Consider the following 18660-nt stretch of genomic DNA (forward strand, 5'->3'; position numbering starts at 1 on the left):
GTCCTATATAAAACGTACAGTACTACCTTGTAAGTGAGGCTTAGTGGCGCCAGTAGTGGCCCTGGATGCAGATGATTGTGTCCTTAATTCTGAGAGACTTTGCAGGGATTGAAGAAAATATTCAGAAAGAAAAGGCTGCAGAATAATTCCTTATCATACTGAAGCAGATTGAGACTCAACTAAGTGATAGATGGGAGGCACTGATATAGCGGGGAAGAGGCAGAAACAAAGGAATGGGCAGGATGGCAACCAGATACTTTCCAATGCAAGGGTAAAGTGGGCAATTGCCCAGTGCCTCTATCATCCAAGGGGCCACCTGGTACAGTGAGTGTACAGTTGAAATTACTGCCATAATAACGCTGCTTATTAAAAAACAGTTGCTTTTTTACATTTCACAGCAGAGCATGCTTTACAGAAAGGGTTGCATTTACTAAGAAGATGTGCTGGGGAAAAGCCACTCAAAATGAAGCATAGCAGCGCAAACTCGTGAAAGGGTATTTCCATTCCAGAGCAAAAGTTCTCCTTTCTACCTTCAATTCAAATCTCTCACTATCATAAGCGCTTTATGTCCCTGAACTTCTTGCTCAGATATAAAGAGAAGTAGCGAGACAAGGCAGGGGAAGAGAAATTATCAGAAAGCTATTGGTTTTTTACCAGTGGAATGGTAAAAATTCTCAGATCAGCTCATTAATTCTAATTGTTGCAGCAAGAACACCATTGGTGAAGAGGGATATATTTGTGATTACAAATATTCAGGAACTAAGGCCACATTTTCAAAAGCAATGTGTATATGGTTTACTTTAATATTATGTACTAGTCCATTAAACATCTAACAAGTCACCTGTATTTTTTTTTTTTTTTTTTTGAAGACGTTTATTATTGTGAAAAAAAAAAGTGCAGTACATATAGCAAAGCCTACAACCCTGCGGGCCGGCTGCAAGAAGTCCGTGTATTGTTGGGACATAGGGTTACAGGGGAAGGCATTATGCATCGTCTCGTTCATCGTCTGGCGTGCCTTGTCATTAGTAGATTATGCATACTCTTTGCATTTCGCACACGATCATTTCTATAATTGACGTCTCATTTTACATTTTTCTATAATTCAACCATTAACTCTTCAACATAAAACAGGGCTGTTCACATCGGTATGTCCCAGTGTGTCCGTGATGCCAGTGCTGCACCACGCACCATCGGTGATCTAACAAGTCACCTGTAGTAGGTTTTTTTCTACAATGGGAGTAACACTCAGGTTAGACACTAAATTCCAAGTATTGTTGCAAGTAAAAAAGTCTTGTTTCAAACTCAAAAAGAAATAGCTTTATGCATGTTCAAGCTTCCTTTTGGTACTATGGGGTTGGTGGGCACCTAGCAGCTTGCACATTTGGCTGTTTTTCCGCACCCAATTTCTGAAGGTTTAGCACATAATGTAATATTGTTTTGTGTCACAAGGGTGTAAATGAGCTGAAAAGGGGAAATAAATTCAAAGTAGCTCCACACAGGGGTACCCAAAATAAATCAGGCTCAGATGTTCGTGGTAGCAACCAATACGTGGATGAACAACCTGCAGGAGGTATCCGGGAAATGTCTATGACTTGAGATAGAAAGAGATTCCAGTCTGAAAAGGATGGTACCTTCTAAATAATGCCTGCAGAGAAGGCAACAATCTGTCAACCTCTGGGATCGGGGATACGCTTTGGGGTGAATGCCTTTCACCCACAGATGAGAAAAGTAAGACTCTGAGCTCTTTCCTACAATCAGAAAGTGTTTGGAAACATCTTACAGTCTCAGATTATCTGGACTTCATGAAAGCTGCCTTTGCGAGGCTAGATACACAACAGTAAATACTGGGTGTAGGAGACCAGTGGACCTGCTTAGTGCCCCACCTGAAAACAATGGAGTGTCATCTACTGTCGTCATAAACGAAAACAGTTATCCATAAGAATCTTTGAACTCCTTCATAGGCAGCATGAGATACATACGCCTTAAGGATTAAATGGTGCAATTCGGCAGAACACATTCTCATCTTTCTTTATTCCCAGAGCACAGAAGCAGCTGTGGCTGCAGGGCTTGTATATATCTCCTGAGGGGGATTGCTAATGACAACAGCATGTCCAAATGGAGGAAGGGCTTCCTTGTCCAATAAGGTCAGTGTTCACCAAAGGCAGACTTAAATAGAGCAGGACAGTACTTCTTACCTCATAGGGGAAACATAAATTCTTCTCAGGCATGGAGAAAGGTTGCTGTGTGACTGCGATGTTGTACCTACTATGTAACATATTATTACTTTGAAGTCATTTTGTAGACTGAATGGCATGATAACGTAAGGTGAGGGGAAGTAGTAAAGCATGATCAGAATGTGGACACTCTTTCAATCAGGGTGAGTGTGCAGTATAATGTAAGGGTAATATTAAATTCTAGCAGTGCTGTATGGTGTATACCGGTTGCCCATACTACAAGTATATGGGTCTGCTATAGACTCACAGCAGGGTAATAGAGAATTTTGTTGGGTCAATACAGAATATCTACAACATGAATTTATTATCGCAAAGAGATAGTACAGATTGCCAGTACAGTAAGTGCCGACTTGGCAACATGAAGATTTAGATCAAGTGCACAGTTTGGTGGAGGGAAGGCTTACATTCTTCTGAAGGTATATGGTACAATGAAATAGGACCAGGCTGAAAATTACCAGGGCAACAGCACAGTTAAGCATATGATGCAGTATAAGGAGCTTGCAGGGCCAATCCTTGTTGCAATGTGATAGCTACTACAGAGTGAGTGCATTGTTGACCACATTGGGAGGTTGGGCTTTCAAATGGGTGAACTGTTTGTTGCGGAAACAAATTTACAGTGCTAAAAGTTAAAATGCATTGTCCTACATTGATAAAGTGTATGTACAGGGTGGGGGAATCTGATGCCATCTATACTTGTTCCTGGTGACGGCACTGCAGAGCTCCTGAACAGCACCCCAAATTATCTGCCTGCTGTTGAGCCCTGCAGAGCTCAACGCCTGCTGGAGTAGATCAATGGCTGGTGGACACAACAATCTGCCCAGAGGAGTTAAAAGTTGAATGTCCACTGCAGAGTGTTCAGGGCCTCCTCTATTCCTCCAGCCCAACCAATAACCCGAGTGGTATAGATGAGTGCAAGATTCATGAAGGGTGACAGTGGGGTGTTGTAGGGTAAGTGCAACTTTCCTGCTGGGATAATTATAGTGTGTTAGGGTGGAAGATTGAAGGTTATCTGGCTAAAGTAGGCTTCCAAAGATCATCTTGCAGTGTCAAAGGAAGAAGCAAACTCACAAATATTTCAGTATGTTCTTCAACTGGTAGCACAGACAACAGCAAAGGGAGACAGAACCAAGCACACCTAATGCATCTGCTATGGGTGCAGGCTTGATGTTCCTGCAACAGACTGGGGGTGAGAGTATGATGACTCTCTGTTTTAAGACCCAGTATGTAGTAGCAGTGGGACTTGTATTAGCAAGAGAAGGTAGTTTACGTCCATCAATTGTTGAGTTATGCCATGAAGGGCATTCTGTAATCAGCAGAACCAAGTCTATTTTGAAGTGTTTGTTTTGGTGGCCCGGATTGGACATGGCTGCTGAGCGAGCAGTAAGGCAGTGCAATGCATGCTGTAGGGCTGATACATCTTTGAAAACCTTAACACCTCCTATGTGTGATCAAATTGTTTCCAGGGAGCCATGGGAAACTGTGGCAATTGATATCAAGGGGCCTGTTTGTGATCAATCTTATGGTTCACAGAGGTATGTGATCGTACTCATTGATTTGTTCTCTTGCTGGCCCATCGTTAAGGTTGTAGACAGGTCTGATACCGACACTGTTTTTGAGTTTTTAGGTGAGGTTTTCACATCTGAAGGTATTCCTGCATCTCTCGTAAATGATAACGGAGTCCAATTTATGTCCAATAAGACTAGAACTTATTTTGAGAGATTAGCCACAAGTATAAAACCACGTCCTTGTACAACCCAAGCGGGAATGGAATGGTGGAAAGGTTTAATCGTATTTTGCAGGGTATCATCCAATTGGCCATACGTGGGTGTGGAGATTGGATCAAACAAGTTGGCAAGATGGTCTGGGCTTACCGAGTAACGAGTTCTGAGTCTACTGGGTACCCCACCGTTGTTATAATGCGCGGACGCAAACCAAGGTCCAAATTTAATCCTGGTTGGATGGGTACTTCTGGTGTGGAACAATGGTCTAAGGATGATGTAAGGAACTGAAAGGAACGTATACGTGACAGTAGCAAAATATATGTTGATGTTAAACATGGCGTGAAACCTTCTAATACTGAGGTTGGTGACTGGGTCTGTGTTAAAAAACAGGAATTCATTGGCAAGGGGTAAAGCATTTTTTTTATTCAGAAGAAGTAGTGTTAATTTTTTGCAGAATTGTGTCAGACTTAGGAATGGAGAAGTTTGGAATCTTAAAAGAGTGGCCAAGGAGAAGCATGGGAGTGAGAAGGATGTTGACGGTACTAGTAGTAGTTTTGAGTGGATGGATGATTGTGCAGTCAGTGAATCTGGTTTAATTTCAGAAGGTAATTCTCCACATTCTTTGGAGAACTCATCCCCCTGTGCAATGTTGGGACACCTGCGTTAGAGGGGGAGGAAGGTGTTCGCCCTCAGTCTTCCAATGAGGTGGATATTGGAGTGGTTCCTTCTGCTGACCAAAGCTTAAAACAAAGATTACTTAGGGAGAAGAAGGCTCCTGGTTGGTTGAAGGACTATATTGTTAACAATTTGTAAATGTGTTTTTTTTACAGTCAAATTATTGTATGCACTATATTCCTCAGAAAATGTATTGTAAACATTAGGTCCTTTTCCCTGCCTTACGTTTTTTTTCTTCTCTTTTTCTTCTTTTCTCTCTTGCCTCCCTTGTATATGTTTTTTTTAGCTTATGGTTAAGGAGGGGAAAGTGTTGTGTAACTTAGTTGCCAAGTATGCTTGTTTCGCAAGCATTCCTGGAATGTTTGGGTTTGACAGCAGCTGTTTCTCAGGGCAGTTGGAAGAAGGACACTTGTAGGCTCGTCGTATCCTTCGGTGCTCCTCAGCCAAATGAAGGAATTACTTTAAATTGAGTCCAGTGCATCTTTACAACAGAAAGCCCTTTGTTTTACCTTGTGTGTGAATCACTAGTTGCGATCCTCACTTCTGGGTTGGTCTTTCAATCTGGGTCAGCGGTCTAGCCGCTCATGGGCTGGCAGCATGGGGACTACAAACGTTGGTTGACAGTGCACCCGCAAGCAGTGGATACCCCACTGGTGCGCCAAGGGCAGGCTTGTCTTCGCCAGTCCACGCCTGATGAACTCACAGGTCAGCATTATGTCCAATCTTTTAAGTACACCACGGAGGAACTGCTGAGTTTGTGTCATACACATCAGGGTTTAATTTTGGAGGCCCTTCAGTGCTTTGAAGGACATGGTATTGTGACACAGGATATCATAACTAATAAAATGACAACTCTGAACCTGAGCTAAAACGCTCCATTATACCAGAAGTACGCACCCGCACTGAAGATTGTATCAAAATAGCCTACGTTAACATTTGATCCCTGATTAAAAATAAGGTGGAAAGTCTGGTGCCAGACTTACTAGCAGCTATTCCTGATAACTATTATCTGCTAAAGTGTAACATAATAGTACCTATGAAAGGTGGACGAGTTGCAGTGATCATTCACGACCATTTTCAAACATTGAAATTGCCCAAACTAAATTTATGGATTTACTTCTATTTCAAATAAAATTACCTAAAGATTCTGAGACATGAATATTAATGTATCATCCTCCTGGCTATATGGTATACTTCCTGCAGCTATTCTCAGAAGGATCTTGCACACTGGAAACAGATTATGCAAACGTATTAATAATTGGTGACTTCAACTACTGGGCCAATAGCCAAATGGCTGGTATGAAATATCTGATTTTTTTGATTTAAGACATCACAATGTTAATATTGGACAATTCGATGTTGATGTAAACCATGATATATGTACATATAAAAACAAACTCACTTCTCCGTTGTTGAATTTACCTGATGTGACCGCCTCCTCAACCCGAGTCAGTAGTACGTGGTTAGGCAGTCCCTGCAACCTAGGCCTGAAGCAACTGATTGACAGATCACAGGTGGGGTGAGATGTAACCCTTAGACAGAACGCGCAAACAGGAATACCCAGATCGATCCCACAGATAGGCAGCGACACCACAAAGGTCTCAGGAGACTGGCCCCAATAAAACAGGTTTGGCCAGAGGGGCAAGCATTATCAAAAACACCATAAAGTCAGATGCCACACAAAGTTAGGAACACACAGCCAATCAGAAGCCAATCTTAAGCCATTCATGATTATTAAACACAGTGATCACTCACTCATCTGGACACGTAGCCACTGGCCCTGCAGTATGTCCACACACGAATGAGGCCCACCTGCGCTTCTTATCAAACCCCCAATTTATGGCCCTTTTACTAGGCCCAAACTTCTGTCACGAAAGGTTTCCATGCATCGTTTTATGATGGTTCATGTAAAGTATAAAATGACAGCCGAAACTAACGTGCTTTGAGACAGTCTTCAGACCCCCAACTCTATTGCCTGATTTCCAGGCCGCTGCATTTAATTGAACAACTGTTCCTGCTTTGCAAAAAGCCTCTTGTCTTTCATTTTTTCAAAAGGTAAATTTATATTCAAGCAGCATTTTGGCGAGCCAGATAGGAGAGATTGGTTCTTCGAGCTGGACTGCAGCCGAAGGAAAAGGACCTCACCCATATGGATTCACATATACGCAACAAGATTGATGAGCAGATGCCACAATTGATTGAACATTCTTTTGAATCGGGGCAGAGGTCCGTCCTGAAGCCGCCGTCAGTGGGTGAGAGACTTAATCTGATCCATAGTCCCAGCATTTGGCGCACAGCAAACCAGGAAAGGTGAGGATTGTTTGTTGTTTGGACCACTGGGCATGACACAGAGGGTATGCTTGTCTCTAGGTGTGATAAAGAGGCTGCTTGGGACACTGAGTGAGATACAGAACGTAAGCATAGGCTCTGGGTGTGATATCGGGCAGCATCTCAATCTTACTTTTTATTCTAAAGGAGTTTTCTTAGTGCTATCAGTTTTTTCACATTGATAGTATCTGAAACAAGTGAGAGTTGCTATTCGCTTGGATCATTGGGCGTGGCACAGCCAGTATACTTGACCCCTGGGTGTGATATAGGGTGCAATTTGGACGTTAGGGAAAAATGTGTTCTTTTTGGAGAGTAAGGTGTAGCTTGTGCTTGGCCAAAGGGGGCCTGCAGTTGTTGAATTGCCCCTTGTTCTCTGCGTAAATTGTTGCTATCTTTATACCTCGGCCGAAACTGTAAGACTATCGGGCTCACTTATTAGTGCTGTGCACCATGCAGAGCTTCCCCTCGTCATCGGGCACCCTGGGCTAGGAGTGGGCTAAGGTTTTTTTGAGAAATTCACAATTTTTTCTGTCAGTTTTTATTCTTTCTCTCTCTCTTTCTCCCTCTCTCTCTCTTGCCATTGCAGTATTGAGATGTCACATTCGCAATGTTTTTGATATTCTTGATGTGGTGGTGTTGGTGAATGATTGCAACTGTATTTTATGTTGAACATTCTGTCTTGTTAATGACAATGTATGTACGAAGAAGTTACTATTTCTGAAACTGTTGTTCTGTATCTGCTATGCTGGTGCAAAATAATTCAGCCTTTTGAATTTAAACATTGCACTTTCGCTATTCTCAATATGTGTTGTTTTATGCGCTTATTTTTGTTCATGCATTGTTGCCCTAAGCTGAGCGCATATTAAAAGTCGTTATTACCTTATGATCCTTTGTACATATTTTCCTTGAGATCAGAGGGATCCCAGCCCTCCCAGATCTAATGTCAAGGACAGCCACTACCCATACCGAATGCATGGCACACACCTACTGACCCAGAGAGAGATAGTAACAAAGAGACGACGGGGAAGATTTCGCCTGCCCGTTCTGTGATTTACTAGCAGACTGGACTAAGGGGGAGAATGATTTAGCTGGTCGTGGCCTAAGAGGGGGGGTGGGGGCGTTTGAGCCAGTGTTTGTGACAGGAATATATTTTGAGGGCACAGAGTTCCAAATTCAATTCAATGCGTTTTATTTAAAGATCAGGGCAACACATGTTTTGCAATTTGATCACTTGCTCCGGGCCACATAAAGGGAGAGGTGTAGCGCCGCGGCTAGGGCGACTGACGCTGGAATCTGGGGACCACGGTTCGATCCCCGGCTCCGGCGGCAGGTTAGCCCAGCACCATGTGACTCTGGGCAATAGCTCGCTTAATCTTCCCGACGGCCCCCCAGCGCCTAGAGACCCTTACGGGTGATTGTGCGCTTTACAAATGTGGACTTTATATATATCCATGACAGATTCTCGTCATTCTAGTGTTATTTTGGTCGGTCGTATATGTTCCACATTTCACTTCATTTTGTGTTACGTTAGGATTTGGGCAGGGTAACGGGCATTGTGCCTCCTTACAACAACATGCATGCATAGATATATGTGGGACATTATACATCATGGGCAGGCTGGAATAAACTGAGGACAGTAGGAGCTGGTCTAATAAGGTGATTGCCAACTGGAAGCAAATGTGTGGCATCAGTTTTTAAAATGAACGGTCACTTAACTGAGAAAGTGCTTAGGGCCGCATTCCAACTTCCCTCATTGCCTCTGAGAAGGAATGCAGAATGTCTAAGGTAGCCTGCAGGAATGCGCGAACTGGTTCACCTAAGAAACAAAACTCATTTATCCTACAGCTGCAGGCTAAATAAGCCTTTTTTGTCTGCTCTTCTACCTTCCACCCATTAAAATAATGGGTTATGCTAGAGGCAGCCTAACAAAACCCTAACATGCAAAGTGAAGCGGTCGTAAAAATCATGACCAGAAGTAGGTGTGACACATAACTTAGGGCCACTTGTTTTCCAATTGATGTGTTTTCTGAAGGAAGGTATAAAGTCCACCAATTAAATGGGATAAAATATCCCCTTACAATACGTTGTAAGGATATTACAAGTCACCTCGCAGTTCCGTGACCCATAAAGGCACTCAGTCTATGGCTTCATGCCTCCATATGGTCATTGAACTCTTTGGTCACTTGCAATATCCTTATAATGCACAGAAGGAGATATTTTATCCCACATATGAACCTCTTACAACAGTCCTCGATTTTGATCATTCTAGCTCGTGTTTTGGAGACAAATGAAAAAACTTGGATCAATTTTGTATGTTTTTCGCAATATCCTCTAAATGACAGAGCTCCAACTTTGAACTTAGCCGCTTGTTAACTTAAGTCTTTTTATTTTAACTAGTGCCTAGTCACAGCCTTGACCTAGATGTTTAGTTCATAACTGAATACGACTGATCTTTTTGTATAAACAGTTCAAGCACTTTGAGAAATATCATGAAAAAAATGCAGTGACATTTAACCTACCAGAAACGGGTAAAATAAGAAAAATATGCCAGAGCCCAAGAGAGCGGTAGGACCTAGAAACAGGCCTGTGTAAATGATTCCCAGAGCTGTAACAAATGGACCTGCTGCCAAAATACAGCCAATTGCAGCCACTTCAAAGAGGCGCTGACCATCATTTGAAAACATGTTAATAAGCTGAAAGACAAAACAAAATAATGAGAAAAGTTGATTTATGTTGGAAATGGTATAACAGACAAAAAATTTTAGACAGAAAAGAATTAACACAGCTCACCACACGTCTCAACGAGTGGCAGGAATCTCTGTGATTGACTAATAAGCATTTATTTATTTATTTATAGTTCAGTTCAAATCACTTTATTTCGGCCAACAGGGCCATAAAAGTATAAACATATTGAAATACATATAATAAGTAAAACATACTTAACAGATTCTCCAATAAAACAAGTTGAGAGATCAAAAGTAGATACAATGTGACAAATGTAGAAAAATGCACAATGATTCGTGGTTAAATTCATTAACTATTTAAAAAGAATAAAATATATACAACTTCCAATGATAAAAAAGAGTACCATCAAATCAGGCAATTATCAAAACAATAGAACACATGTAGCCTGAGGATACATTTAAACAGAGTCAGGTAATAGGGCGGCAGAGAGTTTTGCTACCGAGCATCCGCATGGCACCCAGAATTTAGAGATGGAACAACAAGTTACTTACCTTCGGTAATGATGTATCTGTAAGAGACATATGTTAGTTGCAGATTCCTTACCCTACAATTTCCCCCAGGCGTCTGTCTGGATCCGTAGATTTTTCTTTAGCAGTAACCCTGCACGTTGGTAGGTGGCATTGGTCGACTCCGCGCCCATCGTTGGCGTCGTGCTCGCTGGGTTGTCGATGCAGTGCCTACTTAGATGCCGCCCCTGCATGCTGATGTCAGTTCTGACAGGTTTCCACGCCAGAAGCGGAGAGCCATGAAAGACACTGACCACTGGTGAGCCACAACTAGGGCCCTGTAAGGGAGTACCTCTTCTTAGAAATCAGTTCACAGAGCGGGGAGGATGGGTGGGGCGGTAAGTAATCTACAACTAACACATGTCTCTTACAGATACATCCTTACTGAAGATAAGTAACTTGTACATCTGAAAGCGACAGTTAGTTGTAGATTCCTCACCTTAGAATAGATACTCCAGCAATACCATCCCCAAGGGAGGGTCTGCAAACCAAGATCAGATGAGAAAGTACTGGAGGACCGAACTCGCAAAATAGCAATACCATCCCCGGGGGAGGGTCTGCAAACCAAGATCAGATGAGAAAGTACTGGAGGACAGAACTTGCAAAATAGCCGTCCCTCCGGACTTGGCTGTCCAGGCAGAAATGTCTGGCAAACGTGTGCAAGGATGCCCACGTTGTCGACTGGCAATATCAAGCAGTGGGACTACACGTGTTACACAGCGGTTGCTGCCGTAGCCCTAGTAGAGTGAGCATGCATCCTCGCTGGAGGCTCCTTCTTTGCTAAAGCATAGCAGATCTTTAAGCAAAGTTCAACCCACCGAGAGATGGTATATTTTCGAACAGCCCGGCCTTACTTGGCACCTACATATCCAATAAAGAGTTGCTCATCCACCCAGAAATCTTTTGTGCGTTCAAGGTAGAAGGACAGCGCACATTTAGGGTCATGACGACGGAGTTTCTCCCCCTCTTTGGAAGGGTGCGGAGATGGGAAAAAGGTGGGCAAAGTGATAGATTGTCCTACATGAAATGGTGTAACTACTTTAGAAAGAAACAAAGGCCTCGTTCTAAGCACCACTTCGTTCTAAGCACTACTTTGTCTAGATGCTCAGAGAAGAAAAGGGGCTTGGAAGACAGAGCTTGAAGCTCACTCACCCTGCGAGCAGAGGTGATGGCCACAAGGAAGGCAGTTTTGAGAGTGAGTAGCCTGAGAGGACAGTTATGAAGAGGCTCGAAGGGAGCATGCATAAGGTATGTGAGAACAAGATTCAAGTCCCACTGGGGCATTATGAAAGGAGATGGTGGAAACCGATGAGAAATGCCCTTAAAGAACCTTTTAACAATGGGAGTCTTGAATAAAAACGGCTGATCTGGCAGCCGAAGGAAAGCAGAGATAGCAGCAAGATAACCTTTGAGAGTGCCCAGAGAAGAGCCCTGCTGGGCCAAAGAAAGTATATACAAAAGGACCTCTGATAGAGGGGCAGAAAGAGGATGCACAGTCTTTGCTGTGCACCATGCTACAAACTTGGTCCATCTACAGGCATATACCGATTTAGTGGAAGGACGCCAGGCTGCTAAGATGACATGTTATGTTATGTCATGTTATATTTAATTTGTAGAGCGCACGGCTACTTGGGAGTGTCCTGGCGCTAGCTTCCAAAATAGAGAAATACCCGCACAACTGATTAAAAAAGAAGAGTTTTAAGTTTCTTCCTAAACAACAGTGGATCTTGAATACTCCTTAAGACTAAAGGCAACAGGTTCCAGGCCAGACCAGCCCTGCGCACAAAGGAATTGCCTCCCAGACGCTGGCGTTTAAACTTCGGGGTCTGCATCAGCAGTAGAGCAGAGGACCGAAGCTGTCTCCTTGGCACGTAGAAGGAAAATCTCTTCTGCAGGTAAATGGGTCCTGTGCCATACAGGGCCCGATGCGCTATGGTCAGCATTTTAAATTTCAAGCGCGATTCCACTGGAAGCCAGTGCAGGGCGCGCAGATGTGGCCCAACACTGTCCCTGGGAGACAGGCCCACGAGAAGTCTAACTGCAGAATTTTGGACAACTTGTAATTTTTTTACCAGAGACCCCGGACCACCGACCAAAAGGGCATTGGCGTAGTCCAGACGAGATAGAATTAACGCACGGACCACTGTCTCTCTGGAAGTGCTAGGCAAGAAAGGGAGAAGCTTCCTCAGACTCTTAAGCAAGCCAAAGCAGGTTCCGGATAGTTTCTTCACATGCGTTATAAAGTTCAAATTTTCGTCAAACCAGTCGCCAAGATTTTTAACGGCTCCAGTAATTTCAGAGGGACGTGGGAAGCCTGGAGGCCACAACCTATCTCTGAAATCAGAGGGAAAGGAGCCAAACAGCAGAACCTCGGACTTACCCTCATTACATTTCAGCTGGGCCATGGCCAACCAGTGAAAAACTGAAGATAGGCAGTGTTGGACCATCTCTACGGCGACCTCCCCCTTGGGCCAAGTAAACAGCAGCTGTATATCATCAGCGTATGCCATAACCTTAGCCCCCAGTGACTCCGCCAGAGCCACCAGCTGAGTCACATAGATGTTAAACAAAAGGGGGCTAAGTGAAGAACCCTGCGGTACGCCAGTAGTCACAGGCATGACCGCAGAGGCACACGGTGGGAGCCAGACCTGCTGCTGCCGGCCCTCCAAAAAGGAGCCGATCCATTGCAGGGCACTGCTAGAGATACCAATGGCAGATAGCCGGTTAAGAAGCAGGGAATGAGGGACAGTGTCGAGTGCTGCCAAGAGATCAAGCATAACCAATGCTGCTCTCCCGCCGGCATCCAAACACGCCCTAATAGCCTCAGTGACCTCCAGCAGCTCTGATTCCGTGCTATGAGCAGCACGGAAGCCCGACTGAGCCGGATGCAGCCTATTTTCATCCTCAACAAAGTTGGTGAGTTGGAAAGTAACAGACTTTTCGTAGACTTTCGCCAGACTAGGAAGCAACAAAATAGGGCGATAGTTTACTGGCAATGAAGGGTGCAGAGAAGGTTTCTTCATTAAGGGAATGATCAAGGCATGTTTCCAAGCCATAGGCACACAAGCCATGCAGAGTGATTTAGTGATCATAAAATTCACTTCAGTATTTAAAGTGTCAGCCAGATCCAATAGAAGCCTAGCAGCGCAGGGATCTTTTGGAGAGCCCGACTTGAGGGCCTTCACCATCCTGAGTGAGCTGGCCAGATCAATTGGCCTAAATTCCGAGAAGGTAGAGACTGGCTCCGCCCTACTTACCGGTGAAGAGAGCACCGCATTGGGATTCCCCGGAAAGGTGGATAGCGATTCTTGGATGCTAGTTATTTTATCCTTAAAAAAAGACGCTAGGGAGTTACACCAGGTATCAGAAACCGGAGTAGCAGCCGCCTGTGTGCTGGGAGCCAAAAAGTTTTGTACAATAGAGAAGATCTCTTTAGAGTTATTTTTGGCTTGATCAATGCGCTTAGCGAAATACTGGCCTTTGGCCTCCCCAATGGCAGCGTAATAGAGTCTTTGTTTAGCTCTGAGCGAGTTTTTATCGACTGGGCGATAGCCCCCGGCCCGCCAAGCTCTCTCAGCTGTTTTGCACTCATGTTTCAGACTAGCCAATTTGGGGGGAAACCAAGGCTTAGAGGGGGACTCTCTCCTAAATTTGGACTTACAGGGAGCAGACCAGGACACAAGTGCGCAAGTAATCCAATTGTCAAACTGGACTATATTATCCTTCAGGTCCCCTATGAGGGAGGGGCGAGAGGCGGCCAGCAACGCACCAAGCATCACTAGGTCCAATCTCCCACAGGCAGGGGGACAATGGCAGTGGACCGGTCGAAAAAGATTATTCATGGCCCAAGAAAAGAAAATAGGAAAATGGTCGGACTATGCAACCGGCCTCGGTCTTTTCACCAGTAAAGGGAAATTTGCCCGGATGATGTCTAGGGTGTGACCTCCAAGATGGGTGGGAAACAGGACTCTTTGAGAGAGGTTTACCAAGTGGAAAGCGTCCAAAAGGATTAAGGAGTCAGGCGCCTCTGCGTGATCAAGGTGGATATTAACATCACCGAGAAACACATATTTGGAGAAAAGCAAAGCACGCTCAGCCAGAGCGTCCCCACATGAATCCAAAAAGCCCTTAGATGGTCCGGGTGGTCGATAGACCAGGGACCCCCCAAGCGTGAAATAGGGGGAAAATTGTATACTAAAGTGAAGGACCTCACAATCCCCAAAAAGGGAGGATGGTTCGCTACAAAGGACCCAGTCGTCCCTGAGCCAAATGGCGAGGCCACCACCTCTACCCACCTGGCGGTCCACCCGATGGACTTTGAGACCGGCAGGAGAGGCCAGAGCAACTGTGGGGTTGGAGTGGGCATCAAACCATGTCTCAGTGACAAACAAAATGTCCAGACCATTATCGATGATCAGGTCGGCAATATCCACAATAGTGCTTATTCACCGATCTGGCATTAATAAGGCAGGCGTTGATGTCCTGTGCCCTGGGAGTATTAACAGGTGTAGGCGTTGCCTGGGGCTCAGAAACAAATCTATAGCCACAGTCAGCACAGGAAAAGTTCTTGGAAGGCCCAGTGGACCAAACACTGTGGGCAGGACAGGGTGGTGGTTTCAAACGTTTTAGCCCTTCACTGGTAAAGTTGATGGTACTGACAGCATCCAAATCATCGGCGATCCGGACAGAGAGACTGGCCCTGAGCGCTGACTTAGCGCGGATGGGCGCAGACAGGCTTGCCTTAGGTGCGCCTTTGGCGCGCCTTTGGCGCTCGTCCGCTGCGCTTCCGGGCAGGCCCAATCTTAAGAAGGTGTGGCTGAGGCTGGCGAGCAGCGTGATTCATCTAGAACGCTGACCGCTGGCAACGCGTGACGTGTCCAAGATGGCCACTGTCTCGCGTATTATCCCCCCGAAGTCCCACTCAGGAGCGAGGGGAAGGAGCACTCGGGATTGAGCTCAGGTACCAATTTAAAACACAAAGTGCGATTGAAATTCTATTACTGCAGGCGTCCCTACAAAAAAGCAGCGAGGTGCAGTTTTAAAAAAATATCCCCCCAAGCAGCCACTAAACCTCCCCCCAAATCCCCACTAATACACAGCAAAAACACAATTTTTATAATCAGGGCAGCGAGCAAGCGACCCTTCAGAGAAGCGCCGCTCTACTAATCAGGCCCGGTTAAATAGATTTGTCTGAGGCCGGCGAGCAGCGTGAGTCCTCTAGAACGCTGACCGCTGGCAACGCGTGTCGCATCCAAGATGGACGCTGTCTCGCGTATTATCCCCCCGAAGTCCCACTCAGGAGCGAGGGGAAGGAGCACTCGGGATTGAGCTCAGGTACCAATTTAAAACACAAAGTGCGATTGAAATTCTATTACTGCAGGCGTCCCTACAAAAAAGCAGCGAAGTGCAGTTTTTAAAAAATATCCCCCCAAGCAGCCACTAAACCTTCGCTCAAATTCCCACTGATACCAGGCAAAAACACAATTTTTAAAATCAGGGCAGCGAGCAAGCGGAAGGCCGTAAGCTGTCAACTGTCACTGCTCAATCTCCTCGCAAGGAGGTGGAGACTGGACAGGTTCAGATGGAGAACCATCCCCTGCTGCTGTGACAGAAGATCCTCCCGAAGGGGCAGTCTGATCGGAGGATCGATGGCCATGCACAGAGCTCGAGGTACCAGATTCTTTGTGCCCAGTCCAGAGCCACAAGAATAACTGGTCGCGCTTGATCTTCTTGAGCAACTTGTGGCAGAAGTGGTACAGGAGGAAAGACGTAAAGGGGTCCACAGTTCCACTCTTGACAAAAAGCGTAGCCGAGCGAGCGCCGCCTTGGATACTCCAACGCGCAAAACTACTGACATTGCACAATCGCTTCGGTGGCGAACAGATCTAACCAAGGCTCTCCCCACCGAGTGAAGATGCCATTTGTGATCAACCAAGCTCTGACGTCTGAGTTCGTCCACCCTGGCATTCAGAGAACCCGCCAGGTGTTTAACAACCAGAGTCATGCCCTGATGTTCCAGCCTCCTAACAAAGGGTGGACAACCCCACCGCCCTGTTTGTTGCAGTACCACATGGCAGTGGTGTTGTCTGTGAACACCGGAACAACTATCCCTTTGAGAGAGGGAAGGAATGCCAGAGCTCCAGCAGGTTGATATGGAGCCCGGACTCCGCCAGAGGCCAGATGCCTCTGATCTCCGCTCTCCCAGGCGGCTGCCACATCGCAGGAGTGACGCATCTGTCAACATTGTTAGATCTGGTTGGGGAAGGTAGAGGGATCTGCCTCAAACCCAAGCTTGGTTCGTTAGCCACCACTGCAGTTGTTGTGCAGTTCCCTCTGAGATCGGAATGTAGTCAGAAAGATATCCCTGATGTTGCGCCCACAGGAATTTCAGGTCCCACTGCAGAGCCCGCATATGCCATCTGGCATAATCCACCAGCAGGATGCAGGAGGACATGAGGCCCAGCAGCCTTAGGGTAAATCTCACCGAAATACGGTAAAGAAGCTGAAACACCGGTATCATAGCCCGAATATCCAGGAATCGTTGCTCGGATGGATAGGCCCAAAACTGCACTGTGTCAAGAACAGCTCAGATGAGAAGGGAGCATCTGAGAGGGATTCAGGTGTCACTTCTGCACGTTTATATTGAACCCCAGCGAGTGAAGGAGGTCCGCTGTAGCGCGGAAGTGGGAGAAGATAGCCTGGGGCAAGCCCGCCTTCAACAGCCAGTCATCAAGATAGGGGAATACTGGAACCCCTGATCTGCGCAGATGAGCAGAGACCATGACCATTACCTTTGTGAACACCAGAGGGGCATTGGTAGGGGGGAAAGGGTGGACTGGCCCACCCGCTGGCTCCCAGACCCGCGAGGTCACTGGGTCCCACGTCCATGGCCATGCAGAGGCTGGGCTGCTTGCATGAACCAGTGGCTAGGCTGGGCCGGATGAGGTTGTGTGCCCCTTCTGTAGCCACGAAAGGGACAAAAAGCAGACTACAGTGGACTAGAAGGCGCAGTGAGGCCCAAAGATCTGGGTGTAGCTCTAGAATCTTTAAAGCGCTCCAGCACAGAGTCTGCTTTGTCGCCAAAAAGGCGACTGCCATCAAAGGGCATGTCCATCAAAGTTAATGGTCATGCTCCGAAAAGCCAGGTGTCCTCAACCAGGCGTAGCGCCTTAGGGCTACCAACGTGGCAATTGTTCTGCCCAGTGAGTCAGTGGTGTCCAGTCCACATCTAATGGCGAATTTGGCTGTGTCTCTCCCATCTGCCACTGTATGGGAGAGGACGGTCTGGGCCTCCTCCGGGCAATGAGGCAGCACCTGCAGAACTGTATACCAGATGGTATGGGAGTAGCGGCCCAAGAGGCACACCGTATTCACCGACCGCAGTGCCAAGCTGGAGGAAGAGAACATACGCTTCCCAAGATGATCCAGCTTCTTGGATTCACTATCTGAAGGGGCAGATGGAATGCACCATTAGAAGAAGAGGCTTGGACAACCACGTTCTCAGGAAAAGGGTGTCAAGAACTCTAGGTTGCCCGGGGCAGGGCGGAGGCGGCGGGAAATTCTCCTCTCCCCAGGAGCCCCTGTGCTGGGCTTGGACCAAGTGCCCAGGAAGGCATCAGTGAGAGCCTCCTTGAACGGCAACAGGGGTACAGAAGAGGAAGCCACAGGTTGAAGCACATCTATCAGAAGGTTAGTCCTGATGGTCACCAAAAGGAGCTCAAGGACCGAGACCTCGCCGCCCTTCTCACCACCACAACATAGGACGCTTCCTCCTCTGTAGCCACAGTAGGGGGAGAAAGAAAGCCAGTGTCTGAAGAAGAGTCCAAACCTCTGGCATCACCCAGGTCCTCTCGCCAGTCTGGTTCTTCCAGCTGGTCAGTTAAAGGGTCCAGCGACCCCTCCTAGTCCTCATCACCATCCTCTGGTTGGTAGGGAACACCAGGGATGAACAAGGGAACAAAAGTACCCATTGGCATTGGTTCCGACGGCGGTCCGGCTCCGGGTCCAACTTGGGAATGAGGATGGGGACAGCGTCAGCCATGGGCACGGTCTGGAACGCCGCCGGGTAAGGCCAAGTAAGATCAACTGGTGCCAATCCGGTTCCAGGCTTGGATCCGCTGGGTCTGCTGGGGCTGGAGCCGCCGGCATCGAAGGCCCAGGATCCCCAACCCGCTCTGCGGTGCCTGAAGGTGTGCTGGCGGAGTTGGGCTAACAAAAGACGAGGTGTAAGGTCTCACAGAATTGTCTACTTTGGGAAGGGGATGCTCCGGCTCTCGGAAAGGGTGGGAGGCGCGGAGTCGTCCCTGAAGCAGGCACAGGAGACAGAGCATTTGAGCGATGAAGCTCTGAATCAGACGGGGAGAAGGCGAAGAGCGCTTTTGCTTCTTCACCTTTTTCTTGCGTTTGGACTTACCCGATGACCTTGACTACTTCGAGTGAGATGAGGAGTGG

The 18660-nt window shown here is 46.5% G+C and overlaps 1 protein-coding gene across 3 annotated transcripts in view; it reads right to left on the reverse strand.

Moving 5' to 3' along the window:
• LOC144773252 (ATP-binding cassette sub-family C member 5-like) overlaps positions 1 to 18660 on the reverse strand; it is a 2136031-nt gene that overhangs the window by 1540452 nt on the left and 576919 nt on the right. For all 3 annotated transcript variants that reach the window (XM_078658154.1, XM_078658153.1, XM_078658155.1), the window contains exon 6: positions 9478 to 9651. In XM_078658154.1, coding sequence (XP_078514280.1) covers positions 9478 to 9651 — 174 coding nt within the window. The remainder of the gene's footprint in view (positions 1 to 9477; positions 9652 to 18660) is intronic.

Source organism: Lissotriton helveticus, chromosome 8 (assembly GCF_964261635.1).
Source record: "Lissotriton helveticus chromosome 8, aLisHel1.1, whole genome shotgun sequence".
NCBI lineage: Eukaryota > Metazoa > Chordata > Amphibia > Caudata > Salamandridae > Lissotriton > Lissotriton helveticus.